Source organism: Amyelois transitella, chromosome 12 (assembly GCF_032362555.1).
Source record: "Amyelois transitella isolate CPQ chromosome 12, ilAmyTran1.1, whole genome shotgun sequence".
Taxonomy (NCBI): Eukaryota; Metazoa; Arthropoda; class Insecta; order Lepidoptera; family Pyralidae; genus Amyelois; species Amyelois transitella.
This window is the reverse complement of record NC_083515.1, coordinates 8,840,024-8,867,930: the sequence shown is the minus strand read 5'-3', so window position 1 is coordinate 8,867,930 and position 27,907 is coordinate 8,840,024. Positions and strand designations below refer to the sequence as shown.

At 38.3% G+C, this 27,907-nt stretch overlaps 1 protein-coding gene across 1 annotated transcript in view; it reads right to left on the bottom strand.

The window, feature by feature from the left end:
- The window catches only part of LOC106141703 (thrombospondin type-1 domain-containing protein 7A-like), a 59,898-nt gene extending 32,274 nt beyond the window's left edge, over positions 1-27,624 (bottom strand). The window contains exon 1 of the mRNA XM_060946913.1: positions 27,531-27,624. Within this exon, the coding sequence (XP_060802896.1) occupies positions 27,531-27,624 (94 nt within the window). The remainder of the gene's footprint in view (positions 1-27,530) is intronic.
- Between the last annotated feature and the right edge of the window lie 283 nt (positions 27,625-27,907).

The following is a 27,907-nucleotide window of genomic DNA, read 5'->3' as shown; positions in this document are numbered from 1 at the left end:
GATCTCCGGTGTCACGGACAAGCGCACCGCTGCGCAACAAATGCCGAATGAAATATCCTTTTAAAAAGATGAGATGCATATCTTATGGTTTGAAATTGCAAAAAATGAAATAAAATCGCGCTTTATCCTGTCTGTATGCTGTGGAATTGGGGTCGAGTTATGACCACGTTAAGAGTAAGAAGAATGCAACTTTAAACTAAAACAAGAAAGTTGTTATCTGGTCTGCGTATTGTCACTAGGGAAGTTGAGATCTAATTGGATCATGTTTATTCATTCCATAAATAGAAATTATTCGTCCAAAATTTAGGTCTCAATTTACAACGTACAAATTAAAATTTTAACATTATTTTTAAACTTGCGGTGTTGCCCTTATAAATTATACGGTATCATATGAGTTTCGCGATATGTATGGGTGTGAGCCCGAATTTAATGAACACCCCAAACCATGCCAAATATGGCGGATTAGGTCGTCGGCACACTGCGTTGGTTACAAATCCGTTTTGAATTGCTCACCAGAAGGGTATAGCACAGTTGAGTAATCCCTTCGATTAGCAAAATCCATAGAAAATATTGAAAAGGATTATTGTGAGCATTAGCAGTTTGTTATTGCGAGGTATATCAGTAAAACGCTTTAAAGTAAAATGCAAACAGATTACAATTAGGTAACTGTTATAAGGTGAAGTGGTATATGGAATAAAACATAAGGTTGTATATCACCAGATGTTAAACTGCATTTGCTATATATAGACGGAAAAAAAATATATTTTAATTTGATTATTATAAACCGCATCTTTCAAACGTACTAACTCATAAACATTTTTATCTTTAGACACGGCCTGAAAGGACTGAAAATAGAACCTAAAAGAGAAAAAATAAACCAAATATAATAGACAGGAACAATTCAACACTACCATTAATTTGCTGAAACCTAATAATGTTACTACGATACTGTTACTGACCTATAATTTCATTTTGGCGGCCGCTTTGTGAATACAAACTGGCTTAATTTGTAGTTCTTTTTTGCTTTTGTCTTTTTCTACACTTTCTTTTATTTAAGTGTACATACATGCACATAACTCTATCCCTCACGGTCTAGACAGAGCCGACACTTGCAAAGACTGAAAGGCTACTTTCAAAGTAATATGCTGAAATTCCTTATTATTGAAGAAGAAATTGAGAAACCCCAAATAGTCTCCTATTCAATCTAGCTTGTTAGATTCCAATTCACATTGCGACACTTATAGACTCCGATGTCTATCACAAGTTCAAAGTATTCGCGTCAAATATTAAGAGTATGGAAGAATAACCTGAATTACTTGCCCGCTGCGAACTTAAGACCCCGCGAAAGCTTTAATTTTTTTTTTAACAAAATTGACATATCTCAAAAACAACATCACCGATTTGGTTGCCCCGCCAACTTAAAAATTCTACTGATAGATCCTACATACCTATTAAATTTCATCAAATGTATTTTTGTGCCAAGTTGATTGTAGACCTCTGGGCTTCGCTCGCTCGGCCAATGAATGAGCATCACGTATATAAGACCACGTTGGTATGAAGTGATGGATCTGTAATCTTTTTACATTCAACACATGTATCCGTTCAAAGAGTCTGTTTCTTGAGAATCGTAGCTAAACTTTTCCAATTTAGACCCGAGAAGGCTGCGCACCGAAGGCTTCGGGTCAGTGCCCTTAGGGACTTATTTAGGGGTATTTTCAAACGGTTCGTGACCTCTTGCTTTCTTTTTATCGAACCACTCTCTGAGTTGTTTGTTGTGTTGCGCAAATAAATGGTAAAGAAGGTATAAATCGTGACTTTTTCGTCATTAGCTACTTATGAGTGCAGAGTAGTTATATTTCAGCGTAGATTGTATTATGTAGAAACCAAGATTAATTGGGTATATTTAATACTGATTCCAGTACGTTATGCATAGATGTCATGGTCGTTCAATAAAATTGGCAGAGACCATACGATGCGCAGAGACTACATCTTTCCATTTGCCACGATCTCTTCATACTTCTTCGCTTCATCCACATTCATAACTCTCTTCGTGCAACGTCGGCGGTTTCGGGTAGCCTTGACCTGACCTTTTGCCAGGACGTCTTTAATTTGATCAATGTACATTCGTCTATGCCTTCCCACTATATGTTTGTTACAATTTTATTCAAAATTACTGAATTGGAAAAATACGAGCCTTTAGTAATAAAGTCAAAATAAATCACATTTTGATTATAACTAAATGTACGTTCTATACAAAATGCGATCAATCATACTTAAATTCGGTTGTTCTATTATGAACCCTCGATATATTTGTCTCGTATGAAATGTGAAGGTGTTCCCAAGTTGTCTTGACCTCAATATCCACGTTTTATGGCATTTTTGCCATTGTTATATCGTCTTTCTAAGAAAACTACCCTTGCTAGCACGGTTTGTCATATTTTCTTATATTGTAGTATTGTATGAGGTAAGTATTTTGCAAATGTATAAAGGTGGTGTAAGACTTTAAAAAATCTTCTTTATATCAGAATATTTAATTTTCCTTTATATATTTAGTGGCGAAGCATTAAGATTTAATCATGCAAACTTCCTTTAAATCCCCAATCCAGGATCCATGATCAAAGCCATAACCCGGGCTCCTTTCCAGAATGGAAAGCCAGGAGGAATTAAAAAACTTTCTTTACACACTAATTCGTCAGTGCACATTTGATATCTCTTCATTAAATTTTTACTGCTTATAATTGTATGCTCGCTTTTTTAATAGCACAATGTGAATAGGTCTAGGCAAAAGAGCACTTTGGGATATGCATGGCGCTGTTATGAATAATGAATTAGTTGGATTCCGCGGCATAAGTAAATGCTCATCAGGTTTGCGTTTGAGCTACGCTGTGAGCTAGAATGTTAGGATTATGTCGCATGATGAAACTGATTTAAACTTTGATTAACTTTCATATCCATGCCGTTCATGATGTTCAGGACATGCTAAGTATAACGTACATGGTAAATATTAAGTAAATTCCAATATAAATTAAATCATAAATACGTCTTGCCGCGAAGGGTAGGCAGACACCTAGGTATAAAGGTTGACTGGAAGAGATTGCTTTAGCGATAAGTCCGCCTTTGTACCATATATGTCTGCTTTGTGTTGTTTTGTATGTTTTACTCTTATGGTGCACTAAAGAGTCTATCTATCTATCTATTACATCTTTCCATTTGCACGTTTAATTATTTCGCCTTTTCAATATTTATCTACTCTCGATTGTGTTTCAAAAATAAAAGCTTTTAGTACCTAATCATCAATAATAATTTTTTTTTACTGAGCATATTTATAAACACAATCTAGCTGTCCCGGCAAACGTTGTTTTGCCATGTAAATAAATTTTAAGTAATTTCTAGTTAATAAAAAATGTTAAGGGTGGACAATATCACTAAGGGGTATGAAAAATAGATGTTGATTCTTAGACCTGCTCAATATGCTTACAAAATTTCATGAGAATCGTTTAAGCCGATTCTGATTATTACGGGAACGAGCATTGTGACACAAGCATTTTATATATTAGATATCAGCCTGCTTAGTTATTTTCAATGTACCCAAATTTTTTGCTCAAAAGTATCAATCGGCTTTGCTCGGAGTTCTGAAGTATATTTTAATAAACTATCTGCTTGGCACACGAGGCGAGAATAACAAGGCAAGAGTATCAATCAGAGCATAAAATGACGATAGCATGGAGTACAACACATGTTATATGAGAACGGTAGTGATTTCAAAAACTCAAAAGCATGTTGAAAACCCAGTGACCCAAGGACCCAGTTGAAAAGAAAATGTCAGTAAGCGGATCTTTTATAACTGATAAGTATTCTATGATTAAACTTGATCCGACAATGTCATTGTCATCAATACATATTCGCAATAAAAAAAAAAGATTTTCATAAATTTTGGAATACACACAATGCTACAGTAATAACATTAAATGTTTTTTTTTTTTTAAGAAATAAATGTTGTAGACCATGTCAATATTTCCACACGAGACTTCTTATGTACATCTATATATTTTTTATTTTAGCATTCGATCCTTTTCAGAATAAGCTGCTTATTTTACGTGGCGTCAGAATCAAATAAATCGAATAGGTTTTTTCGTTCGATCTGTCACGTTTTTAGGGAAAGTATCTCTTTTTTGGTTGAGTGGTTACCTATCTCATCGCTTAACCAAAGGGAAGATGCTTGTAAATGCATACAATCACGTCTATATCCCTTGCGGGGTAGAGTCTCACACAGTCTTAAAAAGACTGATAGACCACATTCAGCTGTTTGGCTTAATGATAAGAATTTGACGTTGCTAGTAAGATTATTAAAAACTTAAATAGTATCTATGTCTTTTCATTTAGAATAGACATTGGAAAAGTCGTCATTGAGATATTTTACAGCTATACATAAAAAAACAACAGTTATTTTTGATTTCCTAATTTTTTTCAATTAGGTATATGCAAATTATTATGTTAAACAAAAAATAAAGTTTTTTATTTTAAATTTAGTGCCGTGTGGTTCCCAGCACCAGTACAAAAAAGAATAGGACCACTCCATCTCTTTTCCATGGAAGTCGTAAAAGGCGACTAAGGGATAGGCTTACAAACTTGGGATTCTTTTTTTAGGCGATGGGCTAGCAATATGCCACTAGTTGAATCTCAATTCTATCATTAAGCCAAATAGCTGAGCGTGGCCTATCAGTCTTTTCAAGACTGTTGGCTCCGTCTACCCCACAAGGGATATAGACATGACCATATGTATGTATGTATGTACAAAAACTAAATACACTTGGAAAATTAATCGTACTGGTTACGTAAATAATATTATTAATTCACATGAAGAATCATAATAAATAACTACAAAATTTAAATTAATTTTATTAAACATAACACATAAGCTTAATGTAAATTTATAATTTCATTTATAAAGTACTCCGGACATACACAAGGGCATAAAATGTACAAACATACAGACACTGCTGACCGGATTATACCATAAATCAAAGCGCAATCACTCCCATACATCGCTCTCATACATAAATATCAGGACCGGGAACGTGACCCGTTTTTAAATAAAGCCAATAGATTACGTGGAAAATTGAAAAACGTACTGACAACTTTGGTACAGATTAAAAAAAATAAATTTTGATAGAAGGATTATACTACTTTTTTAATTTTGTACAAAAACCGACGAGCTTGTATGAAAAGATTAATGAATGAAGCAAAACAAATTTGTAGGGAACGTGGCATGTGCTTTGCCTACCACTCCGGGGAAGAGGCGTAATGTATGTACGTGTGTATAACATATTTCGTGACAAACGATTTTGGTACAAAAAAAATGTGGATGAAAGGAATTGGTTTTAGTTTTATTTTTGGCTATCCTGCCTGATATCGATCATCCTGTCATTAAGTCAGATAGTTAGTCGTCATTATCAAATCTAATCAATACGATATTATTTATATTATAGCTTGGGGTGCTTTATTTCGATATTTTTGGATTAGCATTATATCTCGAAATAACTGAAACGGATGACAAATAAACAATCACACATGAATTATCATTTAATAAACACTTGCATACTCGAAATCTATGCATTTAACAGTAAAAAAAACACAAACAAGATGGCTTTTGTATTCCCGCCAAAAAGTTCAAAAAAGCAATTAATCAACTCCATCTGGCGGCGCGCACATCAATTTTCATTATGAAGCCTGAGTGCTTTTTCCTTTTTTTTAGTCTCAGACGAACTAACAGGAACTTCTACTGAAAGATAGTAATTATAGGAACTTGGAACACGTTTCGTATTTTCTACAGGTATTTTCGTTGAAATAATTTTTAAGACCTGTTTAAGGCCATTAATTTACTAGGTACTTGTTTTGCACCGTAAAGCATTTTTTTTTAATTTCCCTTACGTGATAGACAATGCCAATACTCTTAATGCTCTATGACCCGTTAAACTGCATGGCTGTTGGTTGCTAGTCTTTTTCAAATGATTTTTATTTATACGGGTATCTACGTGGGAATAGTTAATAATCGTAAGAAAAACCTGCATACCAACAAATTTAGGAAACTAGATTTGTAATCATGATCCACGTTCAGTTTGGTTCCTTTTTTTGGACGGTCATAATGAAGGTGCTTTAGCAAAAGCTCTGTGGAATCTGATATCCATCCCTCGGACTCTCCATGAAAGATGCAGTTGGGAAGACCTCCAGACGGATGAGAAATTAATCAGTTGTTCAGGACGATTCCTCTGAGAAAGAGCCTCTCGGGAATTGCCCAGACATTATATTTTTTATGCGTATTTTATATCAATCTTGTCTTTAATCAGTGAAGGGGAGCGAGGGTGGCATTTTGTCAGTTAATCGTTCTAATGGATGTTTGGGTAAGCGACCCCGACTTTATATTTACATGAAAAACGAATTTTCGAATTGAAATACGAGTAAATAAGTCAACCGGTCAATTAATCAATCAAATTATAGAATGACTTGTTCCCAACTCATCCGTGGTGACAGTAAGGTCAGACTTCTTTATTAATCGATCGAACGAATCGCATGACCCAAAAATTTCTATGATTACGAAAATATAATAAAACTTAATAAAGTTTTAATAAAGCTTTTTTACGGATTTTACAAAGATTTTCCCGTAAAAATCATTGTTTAAATAAAGAGGTAAAAACTATTTAATTATATGAGATTGGTAACTGACTAACAATAAAACCTATTCGTTAAACTGTATTTGTATTTTCAAAAACAGATCCGAATTTAAGACAGTTTTAGGCTACTTCGATAAAAATGTATTTAATACTATTGAAACTTAGTGAGCGGGACATAAAATTATTTTAAGCGTTTCATTCACAAAGAAAAAAAGATTCCATTGTGTCCTATGAATTATTGTAGCCTATTTCACTAGAGGCTTTTAAAATGTTCGCCACGCATTTGTAACACACGGGATTCATGTTTTCCATTGAAAACAAATTGAATGGTGATATGTAAATTTAAGACAGGGTTATGTTTTTAAAAATATACACATATTAACACACCTTTTTCTCTTACTAAATAAGGCAATGGTAATTAGATTCCGACAGTCGCGTTAAATATGAAGATTCAGGGATAGGACTAACTAACCTTTTGCCTAGAAGAAGATTCTCAAGCTGATACTATTAAACAATGTTGCCTGAATGCACTTTATGCTTTAAGTTAGCTATTTCAAGTGCACTAGGTCAATAAAATTTAAGTTTTGGATCGTCGACGTGAAGTAGAAAAATAAGTCAATCAATCAGAGCAGAGATTAATTTTGAACTTAAGTAACAACAATGTTGGTATGTCAGGCATAACACCCGGCCTGGCGGGAGATCTTCGCTTTGGTGGCAGTCGAGCCATGAAACATAGCTCCCGATGCATAGTTTTAGTCTACCTGTGGTATGATAGATAGGTTTCTATATATTCTTATAACTTGCATTACTTTCTATTTCTTTACTTTTGTTTAGAAATGAGATTGTATCTTTATTCTTAGCCGTGCTCACAGTTCGGTGTAATTTCCCAAAAACATTCCTTTATTTCCATTTGCATGCATTGTTATAAAATAAAAAGAAAATTTCATTTAATAAAACATAAAGACTAAAAAGCAAAGTGACCCAGAAATTGTAAAGCTATCATCTATTTTCGATCCACTTTTAACCGTCTCAAAAATAATTGAATTATCATCGTAACGGAATTGCAAATTCTTTTGCAAATATCGGTGAGTAACAACCCTTAGCGACACTGAGAGTCGATCGATTATGGGGTGTGGGGGTGAACCAGGGGGTTGGGTAGGAGGGTATTATATCTGGTACTCTACAGGAGTAAGCGGCCACCGATAAAATTGTTTTCAATGAACGTCGCCGTAATGTACGAAGCCCTTTTGCAATTTAATTCTGTTGCCAGACTGGAAAAAAGTTGCGGTTGCTAATGGCAGGTTTTCAATTTTAATTGGGTTTTAAGTGCTCGTGTGGTTCAGCATCATAATTGAAAATTATCAGATCAGAATTATTTTTGGTGTTAATCAAGAGATACATTAAAGAGTAGGTAACATGATTCATTTGTAGTATAAGATATAAGTATAATAAGTATGAAATATTTTTAGTTATTTGATACAATATTATTTCATAAGTCTAAAAATATTATTTCATAAAAAGAAGTTTTCTCGTAGGTATTGCATTTATATTTTAATGAAAATTATTTGCTATTCAAATTTAACCTATCTTTTTATGAACCAAAGGGTCCCAATTTAAGGGTGGCCCTCAAGGAATACCTTTGTTAATAGGTCTTCTGATGAGACTATTTAGAATTACCATAAACTCGGGTTGTAAAATAACCGTGTTCAATTTATAATTTTAAAGGAAATATTAAGGATCATTTCTTTTAAAGAAAAAGATAAACTCTGCATCACTCTGTTTTACAAAAGACTAGAATTTTGTCCAGTGTTTGCTCTTGTTAATTTTCTGAAAGTAATGTAGATAATTTACCTTAGAAGGTCTATTTAATCTCTGCAAAATGGGTGTTTTAAAGCAACTAGGTTGATATTATTTAAAGTAAAAGACTTATTTGTTGAAGAATCTATATTTTGTTACTATAAATACTAATAACTAAAAAAAATATAACAGCTATGATTTTTGCGACATTATACATATTACGCTTTTATTAATACTTACTTATACACTGTACTGTACAATCTTATGATCAATGAATACTTATTAACGGACCTACTTTAGTGCACCAGCTCAAATGACCATATTTCACAGTCAACCCCAAAATTATTTCACAATTAATTAAACACAAAGACATGTTTGTTAATATTATCAACTGCGTAATTTATCGAGGGCCTAAGAGGCTTATTCCTGACAATTTATTATTAAAACAAAACAAATAAACGTAAAAAGCGAACCCTCTTAAGTGCTTTACGTTCGCTCTTTTGTAAACAAATGCCAATTATGATACTATTTTTAATTGGATCAACATTTTTTTCAAATAATGTTACAGCTCGCGAAATGGGCTTGTATCTCTTGTAGGGTAACCATTCTGTCTGCTCTGAGTTATTATAAAAATATAAGGACAGCAAGTTTATGAAATATGTTTACAATTTGGAAAAAACGTTTTTAGTGCCTGCTTCCTTAATGAGTTACTTATGCAATTTTACCATCCAAACCTAGGGATGTCAAAATGCACTAAATGGTAACTCTACATCTGAAAGAGACGTGGGTCTTATGTCAAATTAGTATCAAAGAATAAAAAAAAAACTTTACATTGCTATTAGTCTGCCTTTTGAAGATTCCAAATTTGAAGATGGAGTATATTATAAAGACTACGCTACAACTATAACGGAAAGAAAGAAAGCGAATCTATAGAAAAGAAATTATAACACTGTTGTAAAATTTTCTTTTCTAAAGATATAAAAATTTAAGTTGATTTACATAACTTATGATATTTACATTAGTAGTCGAAAGAACGCCAACGTAGTAAGATGCTAAAATTCTTGCTTTTGTTTAATTTATAAAGGTTTTCAACAAATCGCGATGGAAACACAGTCTGTCAGTGCTGTCAATTTGATTCCGCTGACAAAACACGAGTCAAAGAGTTGGTAATTTGGTTATCAAACAAACTTCGTTCGCAACTTACGAAGGGTTTGTTAGACAACGGTATTACTTATGAAAGGAACGTTTTGTACAACAGTAGCTTCACTCTTGTTGAAGTTTTCCAAAAATCATCAAAAGCTAAGGACTATCATTTAAAACTATTGGGATTATTCTGTTAAGCGATGGGCCAGATACCGTTCACTACCTACCTTAATTTTGATAAACGTAAATTTATAAATAATACATCTATATACAAATTTATTAATAATTAATAATTCGTTAATATAGTTCATTTATTAACGAATGAATATGAATTCGTCCATATACAGTACCAGTTTCCAAACATTCCTTTTGTTAACTTATTACAGTTCCTATTATTTTCCTGTCAAGCGCAGGCCCGCTTTCTCGTTCACATCAATGATTTCATTTAGTGTATGTTTTAGAAGTAATATTAACGTTAAAAAAATTATCTTTTTTTATCGTTCATTTGACTGAGTGTGTAGGTTTCCTCACGATGTTTTAAAGTAACTAACAAAACTTCGATAATTAGTCATTGGTACATGGCCGGGGTGGGATTCGAACCTGTGCCTTTTAGCGCCTCACGCATTTTAACCGGGCAGCTTATCGATTCGACCACCGACGCTCTCTAGAACATAGTTAAAGTATCTATTCCTTCGGAAATAAAGAGTCCTATTCAAAACTGCTGAGACTTCTATTCCTCAAAATGGGTAAACAAAACAGTATAATCTTCACAAAGCAATATCACATTTTCAATCTTAACTATCCGAGATACAAAGCCGGGGAATATCTTCATTACGACGGGTCGATGACCCCGGTAATGCTGCCTGCCATTCCTGTATTCCTGTGTTGATTAATTCAGGTTTATACACATGCAGGATACATTTAATGAGGGCGAGCGTAGACGGGTTTTGTTTCAGTTATGATTTTGTTTTTAATGTATTCATCTTTTTTTAAACATGCTCTGTATCTCTATTTGCGCCATCTATTTTTAATTTGTAAGTTTGTATGTAGGGTATTATTATAGTATTTATTTGTAACAACTATTTCGGAATTAATCAACAGTTTTTCAAAAATTCTATTATCCATATGTATCATGAAATACCTATCAGGCGGGATGGACATAAGAGCTTTGTCATAAGGCATATTATCAAGCGGATCATTCTGTAACAATTGTAAATGTTTTAACATTTTATTACCTTTGTTGGCAATAAAATAGTAAATAAATAAATAATAGCCTTTGTTTGATCTCTAATAATCTTTTTTAAAAAGCAAAAGCTAGTAAACCATATAAATACAAAAATTTCATCAAAATCTAAGGTCAGATCACAACCAGACAGACCTATTTATTTATTTGATTACTTACTCAGTCACGATACGCCCACTCTGTCAATATTAAAACGTCTTACAAGTTACTACTGCAGTATACCTACTAATATGGTTACAATAAATACTTATCTATCTATATGTTTGTCTGTACAAACACAAGCAAATACAAGTACAGCTGCGCAAGCTGTCGCCGCCTAATGCACGCTAATGGAGGCAATTTGCCTGCGTGGAGGCTTCTGAGGACGTTTCATGGTTATCAAACTCCATAATTTGTTTCATTTCAAACAGCCAGGTGATAAAACAGTTTTGTGCAGTGATTTGTAACATTAAAATTAAGTGTCGCGTGGTTCCCGGCATGAATAGAATAGGACCAATCCATCTCGTTCTCATGGATATCGTTAAAGGCGACTAAGGTATAAGGCTTATGAACTTAACTGAGATTCTTCTTTTAGGTAATGGACTAGCAACCAGTCACAGTAAATAAGATAAATATAAATCAACACAATTTCTAATTAAATGGATAGGTTTATATACTTGGGATTCCTCTTTTAGGCGATGGGCTAGCAACCTGGCACTATTTGAATCTCAATTCTAACATTAGGGCAAGTAGCTGAGCATGCCCTTTGGTGACTGTTGGTTCTGTCTACCCCGCAAGGAATATAAAAATATAAAACAAAGGCTACATTCCCCAAACGAACGTTTCGACCAAAAAATTGCTTAAAATTACGTTTGTTTGAAAGGTTATCCAACAAAATATTTTGTGAAAATTTAACCTACGAATATAACAAAAACGTTATAACTTGTGAAAATTTAAGCTTTGAAGCTATCACGATATACGAGATACATACAGCCTGGTGACAGACAGACGAATGGACAGACAGACAGCGGAGTCTCAGTTATAGGGTTCCGTTTTGACCTTTTAAAAACTACCTATTATGATGAATTTTGTCTCAGTGCGAATATAACCTTCAGGAGTTACTTAGTCTGCTTTATTCGGGAAATTCCATTTGGAGCCCAACACCCGCGTAAAAGCTAGTAAGTATTATTTATTTTTATATTTATTTACATCAAGGAAAGTAAGAATAGAACTTAAACTAAAGAGAAATTTCTATTAACTTAAAACTACATACTTATTTCTAGAGAATTTTCTTCCATTAATATTAGAGATAAATCTAAAAAATTAGTGAATCAAAGCGAGTGCCGTGTGGTACCCGGCACCAGTACTAAAAAGAATAGGACCACTCCATCCCTTTCCCATGGATGTCGTAGAAGGCGACTAAGGGATACAAACTTGAGATTCTTTTTTAGGCGATGGGCTAGCAAACTGTCTCTATTTGAATCCCAATTGTATCATCAAGCCAAAAACTGAACGTGGCCTATCAATCTTTTCAAGACTGTTGGCTCTATCTACCCCGCAAGGGATATAAACGTGATTATATGTATGTAGTAGTATTTTACACTTCGTACATTCAATTTACGAGTAGTAGTATGTATGTTAAATTGTAAAAAGTCGTGGCCCACTTCCCGCCTGTCATCCCCTAAGTCCTTTCGAAGTGTGCATGTGTCGAAAGTCGTCAGTTCATTTCCGCACTTCCGCCGGAAGTGGCCGTCCTCCAGTGCCAGTTTCCACCAATACCCGACGTTTTGAAAAGCGGAAAATGTGAAGCGAAATTGATCGTTACATGATAAAAATTAGTCAGGAAATGAAGAATATACATATGACTTTTTCCCGGAGGGGTAGGCAGAGATTCCTTATGTGGTCTAAGGCACTATGAGAGAATTTCCAAAAATACCCGCGGGAACAGAAATTAGCGAGATTTTTCGTATAACGCGGTGGAGCCGCTGGCGTACGCTAGTAAAAAATTCAAATTCAAAATTTTTATTCTTCATTATTATTTAGATTTAACGAAAATTCATCGACCCACTAATTAAATTAAAGATATTTAACTATGAGGCATATTAAATCAACTTTATATACCTAGCATCGCCCTCGCTTGCATGAGAAAAACTAGCCGTTGGCGGCGACTTTACCCGCCTTAAATCTTATATATAATATGTTAATTTATGTTATTGCAATGTCTAAGTTTAATGAAAATTAATTAAGCAGTTTAAGCCTGAAATACTAATAAACACGCACACACACATTCTTACAAACTATCACATTTATAATAGGAAGTAGGAGTCTCATACTCTAAATAATAATATTCAGATTTCTGTGTAAACACTCTACATGTCTGAATTTAATTTACAAGCAAACTTTGAGATGAAGCGGAGGTAATGAGGAACTGATGCGTTGGGATCAGAAACCTTATTTAAATAAATTAACCTGCTCAGTTTTAGCTCCATATATTCACCAGAGATAGTTTCAATTGAAACTTCATCAACTCAATCTGTGTAATTTGTTCCGTATATATTTATTTACTTCATAAATTAATGAAAAAATGTGTATGGATTGCTATCAATAACGGTATCGATAATATGTAAAACAATTTTCGCATATCCACAGGTTTCACAGCTTGAGTTGAGTTTACATACATACATACATATGGTCACGTCTATATCCCTTGCGGGGTAGACAGAGCCAACAGTCTTGAAAAGACTAAATGGCCACGTTCAGCTATTGGGCTTAATGTATTAGTAGGCTTAGTTGAGTTTAGTTATCATTATTATTATATTATTCTTAGGTATACTAGAAGGTGCATATCACAATAAGAATTGATTCTCTTTTTGAATTGAAATCATAAAAAATACACCTTCTCAAATGAATGTCGTAAGCCAGAAACAGAACCAGAAATAAGAACAAGAAGAACACAGAACCCAGACTATATTATTTATAAAAAAATGTTAATGTACAAAATACATGCCATTTACTTATTAAATAGAAGAGGATTGCATGCAAAAAGGACATACTTACACATTTGTCGAACACAAAACCTTACTTTGCAAATTCAAATGAAATGCAGTATACCTATATGAATCGAAATACGAATTCACACCTATCTCTCGTCAATTATTAAATCTTACAGTATTGTGAATAACATCTTCATTGTCAGGCAACGAGAAAGATTCCAATGGTAGCGCTACTTGGTGGTCCCCTATGAGTGAACGAATAAAATTGTGACAAAGTTTTCCTTTTTTTGTAAATAATCGAGCCGGTAATGCGGTGCCTTTTAAAATATCATTGAGTGGTGTACAAAAAGCGCGAGTTGTTCTATGATAGGGGCGTATTCACGCGCTGATCACGACACGATGAGGGCGATTGTTTCACTCCTAATTGGTTAAGTAGTGCGACCTAATTGCTCTCGGACACGATATTTCTGCTACTCGTTCGAAATGCTCTAACACTAAGATAAGTATTTCATAATTTAATGTATTTTTAAATCTTCCTCCGTTACGAATTGGTTCGTTCGAAAAGTAGTGGGGTGGGGTGTAATCGCCACAGAGCAGCGAAGCTTACCTGCTAAATGCCGGTCTGCCAGGCTCTGTGGTAATCGCCTTAAAAGTAGCTCTACTTTAGCATCACTTCTTGCGAAGTCACAAAATACCTTTTAGGCTCGGAGATCAAACGCTTCGTACCTTGGGACTCACTCAAACTACCCTTTGAGCAGTGACCCGAATCTTATCTATCTAAAGATAACGTGAATTTTTTGTAACTTTCCTCGTTGAGATGGTTTTCATATTTATTTTAAGGATATTTTTAGACGTAAATTTTTTTTTTCCCTGTTTCAATAGAAATGACTTTTGCCTCTAAAACGTTGTTCCTTACTAGTTAGTATATATACGAGTATTATACTAACTAGTATAATACTCGTATATATATACTAATAACTATTACAGAGAAGATTTTTATTGCTTTATATTTTATCGTGAGAATGTCATAAATGAGGAGATCTGTACAAAAAATAAGTCACTAACATAGACGCCTTACGAATTAAAAAATTATATATTGATGTTTTTTACTACCAAATTTTATCAAAATACGAGTATAAGCATGGGCTCGCGAGTCGCGTAACTACTTTAGAGGCAAAACTCCTCGCCTTAAAATTACGTCGTCTGGATTTTGGACGTCACATAAAATAAAGTGCTTACAGGCTATTTATGACGGCCATGTTTGAAAATACTGCGTGAAAATGTGCGGCGTCTGAAACAAATTTGTGATAAAATTTTCAGTACTCACAATTGAGAAGGTAAGCGAGATGATTTACGTTTTGGAACAAACACATTTATTTAAATTTAATTTAATTTATTATTTTATATAAAATATAAAAAAATCTTTTATTTTGGCCTTGATATTTGTTTCGTTTCTTTCCTGAATTCTAATCTAAGGGGTCGCACTCTTAATGTCTGTGAGTATAGGTTATTTATGTACTTTTATCGACTAAGCCATCTCTCAATAGACAAAATCCTTCTATTCATCGTTGGATATCAGACAGTCTTGCTAAATCTAATACCATAAATCCACATACAAACTACAGTAACCCCTATTTATCTCTATTTATGTCGCTTAACAATGGATGCTGTAGTTTATCAAAATATTCACGAACACGGCTTTCAACTCAGCTCAAAATAATATTGCTAGCGACAGGGTGTAAACATAAATTAATTAATAACAGATACGACCCGTTGTCGAGACGAATAAATACTGCTTTTGGAATTTATTAAAACGATTGTGCCGCATTAAAAACATTATAAGCCTTACGACATATTTCTGATGCTTCATCTAAAAGTATCTTTTCATGTACCTTTAGGGGTTGTATTGATTTTATATTTATCTTATTTGCGTTATATTTTGATTAGGGACTGTGTTTTGTGTGTAAAGTACAAACATAGTCACGTCTATATCCCTTGTGGGGTATACAGTGCCAGCAGTTGAAAGATTAAATAGGCCACGTTCAGCTGTGACTGGTTGCTAGCCTATCATCTAAAAGAAGAATCTCAGTTTATAAGCCTATCCCTTAGTCGCCTTTTTCGACATCCATGGGAAAGAGATGGAGTGGTCCTATTCTTTTTTATATTAGTTAAAACGTGAAAGTACACGCCAGTGTGTAAAGTACTTTTAAAAATCACGTGCTGATTACACGTCTGTACTATAGATATTTTGTAGTGTAAATGCCATCCGACGTTCTTATCACAAGCATACACGCGGTCCGCTTCCAATGTGGCAACATTACCGATAAAGCCGTCTCTTTTTAACACCATCTCCGCAATTGAGAGGGAGATAAAAAAATAAGAGAAATTGAGGGAGAAATAACGACGTATAACGGGAATCTTATCAGGAAAATCGAAGGGAAAATCCAGCTTCACATTCCAAAACGTGTATTCATAACAAAGTACAAGGTTTCCCGACAAAACGTTTGCGAATTAACAAAATCGTAGCAAATAATTGCGACAAGCCCGCGAGATCTAGCTGTCGCCGGCCGACTGAAAGCATGCGCGCAGCACGCGCACGTCTCGGGATAGCGAGAGCGAGACAGCGATATACGAAACGCGGGAGCCGGGTTTAACCGACTGGGGCCCGCGGGAGAGTAAGGTTATTATATCGAAATCTCGCGTTACAGCCTCCCCCTCTAGTCGGAACGATGCGACCTCGCGCTCCGACTAGCAGAAGTCCCCTTTCGCGGCCTACCTCGCCTGCGTCTTTCCTTTATTGGAGCCTGAACTTCTCCGACAAAAGGCGTTAAGGTCGAAGCGTGGTGCTTACCCATATCCCTACCATCCTGCAAATTCTCCAGTATGTATGTAGTGTCACTTACCACGGCCTTAACCCTGTACGGCCCATCTCTACGTGGAATAAACTTGGCGGACTGTCCGCGCCCTGCGTCATTCGCCCCTTGAGTTTTGAGCAAAACAAGGTCTCCCACCTTGTGAGCGGGTGGTGAGCGGCGCCCCAGATCAGCGTTTCGCTTTTGGATCGCTTGTGCTTTCTCGTGGACGTCTCTCGCTTCAGCCAACTTACCTGCCAAAGCCTTAAGGTAAGGCGTTATATTAGGGACGAAGTTATCGGAGTCCACTATAGCCCTCAAATCAGTGGAAGCGTCGCTCGGCGCCCGCAACTCCCTTCCGAAGGTAAGGTATGCAGGCGAGTAACCTGTACTCGCTGTAACCGCAGAGTTCATCGCGAATCTGACCGCAGCCAGATGAACATCCCACTCGGGGTGATCATTCCCTACGAGAATCGCCAGCTGAGGCTTCAAGTCTCTGTTCTTCCGTTCAATGGGGTTGGCCTCCGGGTGGTAAAACGGTGTTAGTACCTGGTCAATCCCCATGACATGACATGCCTGCTGCATCACCTCGCTGACGAACTGGACTCCATTATCGCTGATAAGGCGCCTAGGTACACCATACCTTAGAAACACCTCGTTAACAAGTGTTTTAGCACACTCGAAGCTCGTCGCGGCTTGAAGTGCAAACAATTCTACCCACCTCGACCCAACGTCTTCGATGATGAGGATCCATCTATTACCTCGAGGGGATTCCACCAAGGGACCAAATAGGTCCACAGATAGAACCTCAAACCTTCTGGACATAGCAGGCGTTTGCAACAACCCAGCTGGTTTCTTGTTGTCAATCTTATACCTTTGACAAGGCACACACTCCTTTACATATTTCGTAACATAAGCACGCATTCCTGGCCAATAAAACCGTAACCGGAGACGACTCAGCGTGCGTTCTACGCCTAAATGTCCAGCGGTGGGTGCGTCATGGAAGTTGGCGAGGACCTGAGCTCTCTCATGCACTGGAACAACCAGACTCGCTTCGTCCTCGTCGCTTTCTTCCAATCCATACCTGTACAGGACTCCCTCAGAGATCACATAACCTCGATCAGCCCAAGGTCTCCCCCTGGATGATGCGTCAGATTCCATGTCTTCTATAATTTTGCAAATCTCTGGGTCCTTCATTTGATTCGCTCGGATGTCTGCAGGACTCCTTGCAGAGACATCCACCACGGCCAGGCCAATGTCGTGATCCGCAGTCTGGGTATCTACCAATCTGGAGAGCGTGTCGGCTACCGCATTCGAGCGTCCCGGCACGTACTCAATCTTCAGGTTGTATTCTTGTAGCGTTAACGCCCATCTAGCGAGACGACCACTAGGTGATCTCAAGCTCATCAGCCACCTCAAAGGCTGGTGATCTGATCGCACAATGATCTCTGAACCCTCAATATATCCTCTGAACTTCGTCACAGCCCATACCACTGCCAGTGCCTCACGTTCCGTAGTCGAGTAGTTCCGCTCGGCACTCGTAAGTAGGCGACTGGCGTATTCGACTGGCCGCTCGTCCGAACCCTCCCCCTGGAGCAAAACAGCTCCGAGGCAGTAACCGCTACTGTCAGTGCTTAGCACAAAAGGAAGTGTCTCGTCGGCTTGCCGAAGGATCGGGGCAGAGGTCAGGAGGTTCTTAATCTTGTCAAACGCTCCTTGTTGCTCCGCTTCCCATCGCCAGGTGGCGTCTTTCTTTAACAGTACTGTTAGAGGTCTCGAAACCTCCGCGTACTTAGGCACAAACCTGCGGAACCAGTTAGATGTCTGTAAGAAGCACTTCAGCTGTTTGATATCTCGTGGGACTGGCATGCTCGTTATAGCTGCCGTCTTATCCGGGTCCACCTGGAGACCACCTGGAGTGATGACATGGCCTAGAAACTTCACGGAACTCCGTGCAAAATGGCTCTTTGCTCGGTTAACTCTCAATCCGAACATGGCCAACCGATCGAAGACGGCTTCCAAGTCTGCCAAGTGCCTCTCGAAGGGTCCTGCTGACAGCAACACGAGGTCATCCAAATACGCCATGAGCGAGACTCCCTTCAGGTTTGACTTGAACCTATCGATAAGACGTTGAAAAGTAGCGCCAGAATTACGTAGCCCCATCGGCATACGTTTAAAACGGAACGTACCATGCGGTGTAGTGAACGCTGTTTTGTCTCGGTCCTCCTCGTGGACAGCCACCTGAAAGTAGCCAGATTTCAAATCAAGGGTACTCATGTACTTACTGGTCTTAGCCGCGTGCAGCACATCCTCGATCCGTGGAAGTGGGTACCTGTCCGGCTCTGTCACAGCGTTCAGTTTTCGGTAGTCGATACATACCCGATAAGTGCCATCTTTCTTAGCTACTAGCACAACGTTCGAAGCCCAAGGAGACTCGCACTCTTCGATGACGTCATCAGCCAACAACTGATCTAGCTCCTTCTTGAGTGCCTCTCGACGGCTTGGAGACAATCTGAACGGAGGGCATGCGATAGGCTCTTGCCCCTCCTTCACTTTTATTTTGTGAACTGCGTATTCCGTTGCAGGGCCTCTATCATTAAACTGCGCCCTCCTCCTTTCTATGAAATTGTTGAGTGCATATCTTTCACTCACCGACAGTCGCGAGCATTCCTCGTCGCGTAACGCGAGACTTGCGTTGTCACAATCAGCAAGCGCGCGAAAATCATAATAATCTTCAGGGGTGTCGGGCTCTTCATCGTTACCCACCAGCGGCGCGGTGCGAGCATACTCGCTCACTCCCGGCATGGGACATCCATCGCTGCCCACCAACGGCACGGCGCGAGGGTCCTCGCCCACCAACGGCACGGCGCGAGGGTCCTCGCCCACCAACGGCACGGCGCGAGGGTCCTCGCCCACCAACGGCACGGCGCGAGGGTCCTCGCCCACCAACGGCACGGCGCGAGGGTCCTCGCCCACCAACGGCACGGCGCGAGGGTTCTCGCTCACTCGCGGCGCGGGGCCTTTATAGTCGCCCACCAGCGGCGCGGTGCGAGGATACTCACCTAGTCGCGGCGCGGGGCCTCTATCGTCGCCCACCAGCGACGCGGCGCGAGGGTACTCGCCCACTTGCGGCGCGAGGCCTTTATAGTCGCCCACCAGCGGCGCGGTGCGAGGATACTCACCTAGTCGCGGCGCGGGGTTCATATCACTGCCTGTCGGCTCCACGGGTCGCAGCGCACTACGTTCGTAATTCTCGTGTGATCGTGCCATGCTAACGTTCCCGTCCACGCGGGGCGTATCCAGCATACATCTATTCGCGAAATCATATACCTTGCTCGGGGTATCCGCGAAACACCAAGTACCAGTAGCTATATTTAATATCATACCTGCTCTAGAGATAAAATCTAGTCCCAACAATGTCTTAGTGTCGGCTTCAGGGATGACCATGAAGTCAGTGCGCAGTCTACGGTCACCAATCTCGACGCCCACTTCAGCACAAAGAATACGTCTTCTTTGGCAGGAACCGTCAGCCAGACGTATGGTGGGATACACCTCCTCGAACTTAACACCACAGCGTACCATTATTTCGTGCAGGGTGGGGCTCGCAATACAGTGCGTCGCGCCCGTGTCCACTATGGCTACGCCCCTATGACCTAGTATACCTATGTTAACCGTCGGTTGCGACGAATCGAACGTCGTAGCGGGCTTGATGGCGGCGACACTACATACGCTACTCTCATTAATCTGTTTTGACATACCTACTAACTCCCAACTACTATCGCTGTTAATACTATTGATAACGTTATTAGAGTTTCTCAAAATGTGTTTATTAAATGATGTACCACTAAGACCAACAGTATTAAAACTTTGTTCATGCTTATACGCGTTAACACTAACTTTGCTATCGGATTTACCTACGCGATTACCAACCATACAAACATCACACTTCGACCTTATAACGCCAGGCTTACCACAGCCGTAACAGCGAATCGATGTCGTATCGTTCTTATTAGGTACGTAATTGGACTTATCAAGCTTAGACCTACACTCGTTAGCTGAATGTCCACGGATCCTACACAGAGAGCATCGCGTTCTAGACGAACGCGGCGCGGCCGTCGGTTGACGCGCGGCCGTGCCTATAGTATTATCGCTGCCTACGCTCAGACTATCCTTTTTAAAAGAAGTGGAATTACTTACGTGCGCGTGCGGCATGCATACCTCTATGATGGCGTCTTCGACACTCCTACACTTTTGTAACAACTGTTCTAAATTGTTTACACTTTCCCGGGTCAGGCGCTTACGCACTCGCCTGTGCAACAGCCCGTAAACTATATCTACCTGAGCGGCGTCCGGTAGCTTGTAAGGAAACTGACACATTATAGCTCTCAAACGGCATACGAAACTTTCTGCACGTTCACTATCACTTTGCTCCGTAGCAAATATTTCGCGAAATAGTTTGTATGCGGGCTTCGGTGTTCCGTAGGCAGCACGAAGTCTTCCCAGCGCCTCGGGCCAGGTCGTGACGTCCGCCCGTGCGCCTCTCCACCAGACCAGTGCGGCTCCTTCCAGCACGATGGACAGGCCGCGCAGCGCGTGGTCATCCGACACGTCCGCGCACTCCTTATACACCTCCAACGCCTCTATGAAGGCTTCTAACACTTCTGGATCGCCAGAACTTCCGTTGAAACGCGCCGTGCAGCGGGAAAAATTACCGCCAGGCGTCGCGGTGAAGTTCACATTAGGGCGCGGTGCGTTGTGGTACTCCGGTCGCAGAGTCGGCGATACGACCGGTTCCTCCTTGGTCGCGGCGGTACCATCACCGCGAGAATGAATTGCTTCGATCAGGGTCTTGTTCAGCTCCGCTTGGGTGCGGGCGAACTCCTTCATCATCCTTGCTATGAGCCGATCCGGGTCATAGCCACCGGACGACTCCGGTGCGCGGGCGGTGTAAGCATCCGTGGCTGTGCTGCCCCCGGGATGGTCGACCGCCGCGGCAAAATCCGAATCGCTGTCCTGGTTCGCTGCTGCCCTGTCTTCAGGACTGGGCGGATCGGCACTACGCGTCCGCATCGCTTCCTCGCGCCTTCTCGTCATCATTATGAACGGCAGACAGATTTCACGAAAGCGTCTTTTTTAACAAAAAAATGGCGGCACGCGTTTTTTCTCCGGCGGGTCGCGGTCGTTCTCGAATCTTCCGTAACTCTAGCCCCACGTTGGGCGCCACAATATAACGGGAATCTTATCAGGAAAATCGAAGGGAAAATCCAGCTTCACATTCCAAAACGTGTATTCATAACAAAGTACAAGGTTTCCCGACAAAACGTTTGCGAATTAACAAAATCGTAGCAAATAATTGCGACAAGCCCGCGAGATCTAGCTGTCGCCGGCCGACTGAAAGCATGCGCGCAGCACGCGCACGTCTCGGGATAGCGAGAGCGAGACAGCGATATACGAAACGCGGGAGCCGGGTTTAACCGACTGGGGCCCGCGGGAGAGTAAGGTTATTATATCGAAATCTCGCGTTACAGACGTTAAAACTTGTTATAATAGTGACTCGAAACCAAAATCGGTATAGCAGCTTTCATAATAATGATAGGAAAATAATAGAACGAAGAACCCCAGTGGCAAAGCGGAGTCTTAGTAGTACCTGTACATTTTAGGTACGGAACTAAGACGATATCGATTCGATTCGAGAAATTTCATATCCTGAAAATCCTAGACGGTATTGTATGAAAAGGATAAACTTGTAATGCGCGAGTTATTCAATCCAGTTCACCTCGTTGGATTTATACGATGTGCTGTCGTGTAGATAAAATGTATACGAGATATAGTGCGGTGTTTTTCCCTCGGGGAATGGAGTAAAAGCTAATTATCCTTCACTATGAACCTACAAATGATTTATTTTATAAATAAAATAAGTTAATATATACGGGACAAATTACACAGATTGAGTTAGCCTCGAAGTAAGTTCGAGACTTGTTTTACGAGATACTAACTCAACGATACGACATTTTATAATAAATACTTATATAACAAACTTACAAGACCCAGGCCAATCAGGAAAAGTTCGTTTCTCATCATGCCCTGTCTGGGAATCCGGTTTGTGTCGTTTGGTTCCTGAAAGTTTAGAGAAAAATCGCCGTAAACCATTCTACCATAAAATTGTTACCTATATCCATAATCCATATTCATCCATATCCATAATATTATACTTGCAAAAGTTTGTCAGTTTACCTGCCTGAAAGCAATAACCCGTTTTTGTGAAATTTATTATGAATTAAGTAATTGTCTTGTAATGATAAAATTATATTTTACCGCGCGGTTGGTTACAATTTTATTATATATTATTATCTGAGCACGTAACAATTTTTTTTTATATAAAAAAAGTACTATTACTCAGAACATTGTCGGACCATATTATGTCGTTTTCCCACGAAAAGCGTAAATCTTTCGACGTAATATTTATTTGGGTCAATAATCCCTGGAAATAATGTGGAAAGCCTTCGTCTATTGGAAATGGGCTACCTGTCTTTGGTAATGCTGACTGACGCACCCATTCTATTAGAGTAGCCGACGGCTTTTGGTCAAAATGTCTATTTCCACCCGATTTTCCTGCAGCCATGAAAGTAAAAATGAATGTTGGGAGCGCTCGGAATATCGAGGAAAACTTTTTTACTGATAGTATCTTTATTGGGAACAGTAACAGAGTTCTGTAACTCTTATTTTATTATAACAATTTAAAAGTTGAAGTTGAATAGTTTAATCAGCGTAGAGTTAAAAATACTCGTATTTACTGATAAATAAAACGATTATATGATTTTTTTTTTAAAATTACAAATTTAGTACGTCTTCCGAAGAAATCAATAATACTAGTTTTTCACGCGATAAACGCGGCTTCGCGTGCCATGCTTCGGGGGCTGCTGAGACGACGCAATAACAATTTAAAGACATTTTCATGATGTTGATATTAAATATTTTTTACCTCACCTTCCTACACGTGTCGTTTAATTTGATCCCTGTCATCCCGCCGGGAAGGATGAAATAAATATGACGACGTCTCGGGAGGAAGTATTGCCACCACCCTCACGCAGGGGTTGATTCGATTCGTGTTTAATCCCCGCATGATATTCCGATGAAATTCGTAATTTCATCAACAAATTACAACTTGCTTTGTAAATGTTGTGATTTACCCGGGAACGGGAATGTATCGTTTTTTTCTAAGTACTTTAGAGGCTTTTCGTCCTTTTTCCTGAAATTAATTTAGCAAAAAGAATTTTGCTAATAAAGTCCAATTATAATTTTTAAATCTCTATAAACTCAGCGCTATGGGCTGTGCGCTGATATGTTAGTCAATCAGGCAGTTTTCTCTCTCATAAATATAAAAAAAGGTATAAGTAAAATAATAAAATGACAAAAATTACAAAGTCCAGACTGAGTTTTTAAACTTGTACAGTTTAAAAAATATGAGACATTAAAGCTGTGAAAAGACAAGTACGTCAGGTAAAGTTACGAGTAGGTACGCCTCGCTATGACTGCCTCAAAATACGCGAGGCGTGCCTCGTTTTTTAAAAGGGGAAGTACAAACAGAACTCTGAATTCAGCTCGATTTCATCTGTTTATTTTGATTATCTGATGATTAATGCCTTATTAAATATAAGAATTATAAATATAACACTATGAAGAAAAAATCTATTTAATCATTAGGCAATGAACTTGACCTTTCAGTAATCTCGAGACCGTTATGTATGTATGAAAAACATAGAAAATTCCAATCTTATAGGCACGGCGAATAGGCCACCTTTGTATCTTTGTCTGAGGCACAAAATCGCGGCCAAAGTCGAATATCGGCCAATATTAAGCTTTTACAATCTTTACAGGTTCATCGGAATCCAAGCCAAGAATTTTAAGTACTTACTTAAGTGTAAAGTATCATAATCAATTAGAATAAATCAATGTTTTGGGCTATCTGTCTCATAATAAATCTGTACAATTTACTTATGTGGTTTTAATTAAATTCATGATTAGTGCAATCCACAGCATAAAAATCAAAGTAATTCATTTATAAAATAAACGCTGTAAACTTTTCCACATTTTCACGCACGCGGCAGAAATATTAAGTATGTAAATATTGCTATGGCGCAATTATGCAGGAATAGGGCGAAGCGTTTCGTTTTTATGAAAAAAAGAAGTTCTTTCACGGTGAATTTTAATCAGGACCTTAATTAAAACAGTTTTGCTGCGCAAGCGTGCTCGAACTAGGAGCGTATAATTACTGTTGTGAAATTTTAAAGTGTGAATTTTACCATAGTTTGGATAGAGTTTAACGCTTACTTACGAAAATGTTAAATCGTGCAACACAAATTATGCTTTAACAGAGATTTGACAGCATGTTAAATGGTTTACGTAAAAGTAATTGGCCGAGCGAGCGAGGTCTAGTAATCAACTTGGTGAAAAAATATTATTTTTGATTAATGTGCCGTGTGGTTCCCGGGTGCCGTGTGGTTCCCGGCACTATTACAAAAAAGAATAGGACCACTCCATCTCTTTCCCATGGATGTCGTAAAAGGCGACTAAGGGATAGGCTTATAAACTTAGGATTCCTCTTTTAGGCGATGGGCTAGCAACCTGTCACTATTTGAATCTCGGTTCTATCATTAAGCCAAATAGCTGAACGTGGCCATTCAGTCTTTTCAAGACTGTTGGCTCTGTCTACCCCGCAAGGGATATAGACGTGATCATATGTATGTATGTTGATTAATGCTATAACTTTCCATTTACATTTTTTTTAAGTTCGTCGTTTGACTCAGACGCCAAGGACCTACATGGCGACCCTGCCAGGATAAACTTACCCGAGCAGGGTGATGTAAAACAGTTGACTTACCCAATCCAGGATCCTGGTCAAAGATTTAACGTTTTCATCATTATAACATCTAGATTTTTTTTCTCCATTTTAAAAAGAATGTTTGCTTCCACCCCCCCGGTCACTTCTCCAGTGAGGTGAAGATGAATGAATGAACCGGGAATCGGGGTCACCAGGAGGAAGAAAAAGTTGACAACTATGGAAATACTTGGCTCACTAGTCACGTCCGGGACTAAGATCGGTTCTTTGTACAGTTTTATGAGTATGAAGCCATTAAGCTCATTCCAGAAGCACTATGTTCAAGGTTTTAATGCCTTAAGAAGTGAAATAGTCGATCGAAATGCCTTAACTTTGAACAGTTTATGTCCTGGTGTCATGAAAGTAGATAAATGCAGATTGTAAAAGTCTTTCAAGGAAAAGGATTATAATAAACTTTGGATTTTTCTTTTAGTCGATGGGCTAGCAACCTATGTGTATATGAAGGTAAAAATGACTATTTAATCTTTTGATTTGGGTAAAATTAATTATAAAAAGATCCACCCTTTCTTCATATAATTGTAATAAGTTATGCCATTTGGTTCCTAGAATTGTATAGGACCACTCCATCTCTTTCCCATGGATTTTGAAAAAGGCGACTATGGGATAGGCTAACAAATTTGGGATTATTATATAATAGTACAAAATGCAGGCAGATAACGTAGCGAGTGGAAAGATGTACCTAGTCTCTGCCTACTAAGAGGCATGATTATATTAATATATGGTTCACAGACAAAAGTTATTGTCAGACAAACATGAACAAGTAAATCATCATAGATTTGTTAACTCATCCTAAAGATTTCCCCATTTAAGCGTCGCTTACCGGATAGCATTAAGACGCGAACAATACAAAATGAGGCCGCGTCTTAGGTAATGGACTATAATTTCTCAATTCCCTCGTCTGTTATTTTAATTTTGAGCCGGCTCGGGTTACATTTGTCTTTTTAGCCATTTTTCAGAAGGGTGAAAAAGTAGGCCAAGTGTTTATGTACGTACGTTTGGTTAAAAATATCTATTACTCTCTTGTTACATGTACCTACATAAAAGTGGCAAGGCCAAGTTTTTATACAACGACGTCATACATTTTCGTTGAAAGAGAGTTGACATATTCACATAGAATCAATAAAAAATATCGTTAAATTATATTTCGATCCAATGAATCTTTAAAAAATATGCCTTTTGTATCTTTTGTCTGTTCATAGTAAAAGGTTCGTTATTCAATTTTTACTTGAACGACGAAAATAACAGGTTTATTTGCTGCATATAAAAATACAACTTTTTAATTCTATTATTCGTCGTAAAACTACAGTGCTACGACTTTCGTAGCTCGCAGCGTCGTAGCTGTCTACGACCTACGAGTGCTACAACAACTGAGCAATCTTCGGCTACAGTTCATTTTGTCGGCCATTTTGTTTAATGTTGATGTCGCACATAACATTGTTATTTTATAGTATCATATGAAAAATAGTCATAATTTTTTGATATTTTTCACGTTTATTTTATATTATCTAATAAAATATATGTTTATTTTCACGTTTTTGTTTTGAGATTTTTGTAACTGTAATCAAATAAAAAACTCATAGTACTAGCAAAGTAATGCTTCTGTTTGGAACAACTGGTACGCTGCCATTTTTTAATTTTGTAATTTATAATATTATTTTTGTTCCTGTTGCTGCTACCTGGTCAGAACCAAGTATCATATATTTTATAATTATGTTCTAATAATATTATGAGATTTTAAAAGTATGTTTCCACGTTTGAGTACCTAATCGAAGTGTGTTACACACTTTGATTAAACGACTTATCGTACTAAGAGTCTAATAATTCAATAAACAATCAAAAATATTTTAATTAATGAAATGAAAATAACTTTTATAATTTCTTTACCTTCAGTTTTGGTATTACATTTTTAACATCATTTTTTTACTATAAAATATATAGCTTGTTGTCACTTACCTGTGGGTTCCAGCAGCCCCTCAGGATCGGAGGCCTCGTCTGCAGCGTTGCCTACCACCAGGACTGCCAGGACTAGCCAGCCAAAACACGCCATCTTGCCTGATAAGAAAATATAAAACAATTGATAGATAATTCCTTATGTATACCATGAACCAATATGTGTTAGTTCCCCTGCAAAGGTTGCGTAGGTCAGACCGTAGTGGCTTCGTGTTAAAATCTGTTTTATCCGATCCAGGATCATGGTCAAATGGCAAACCCAGGGCTTCTTTAGAAAGAGGTCAGAATGTAACTAAGGAACAAGAAAATAGAAGAAGAAAATATTACTTCCAGACAAGAAGTGTGTGTGTGTATGTGAGTGTGTACATACATGTAAGCAG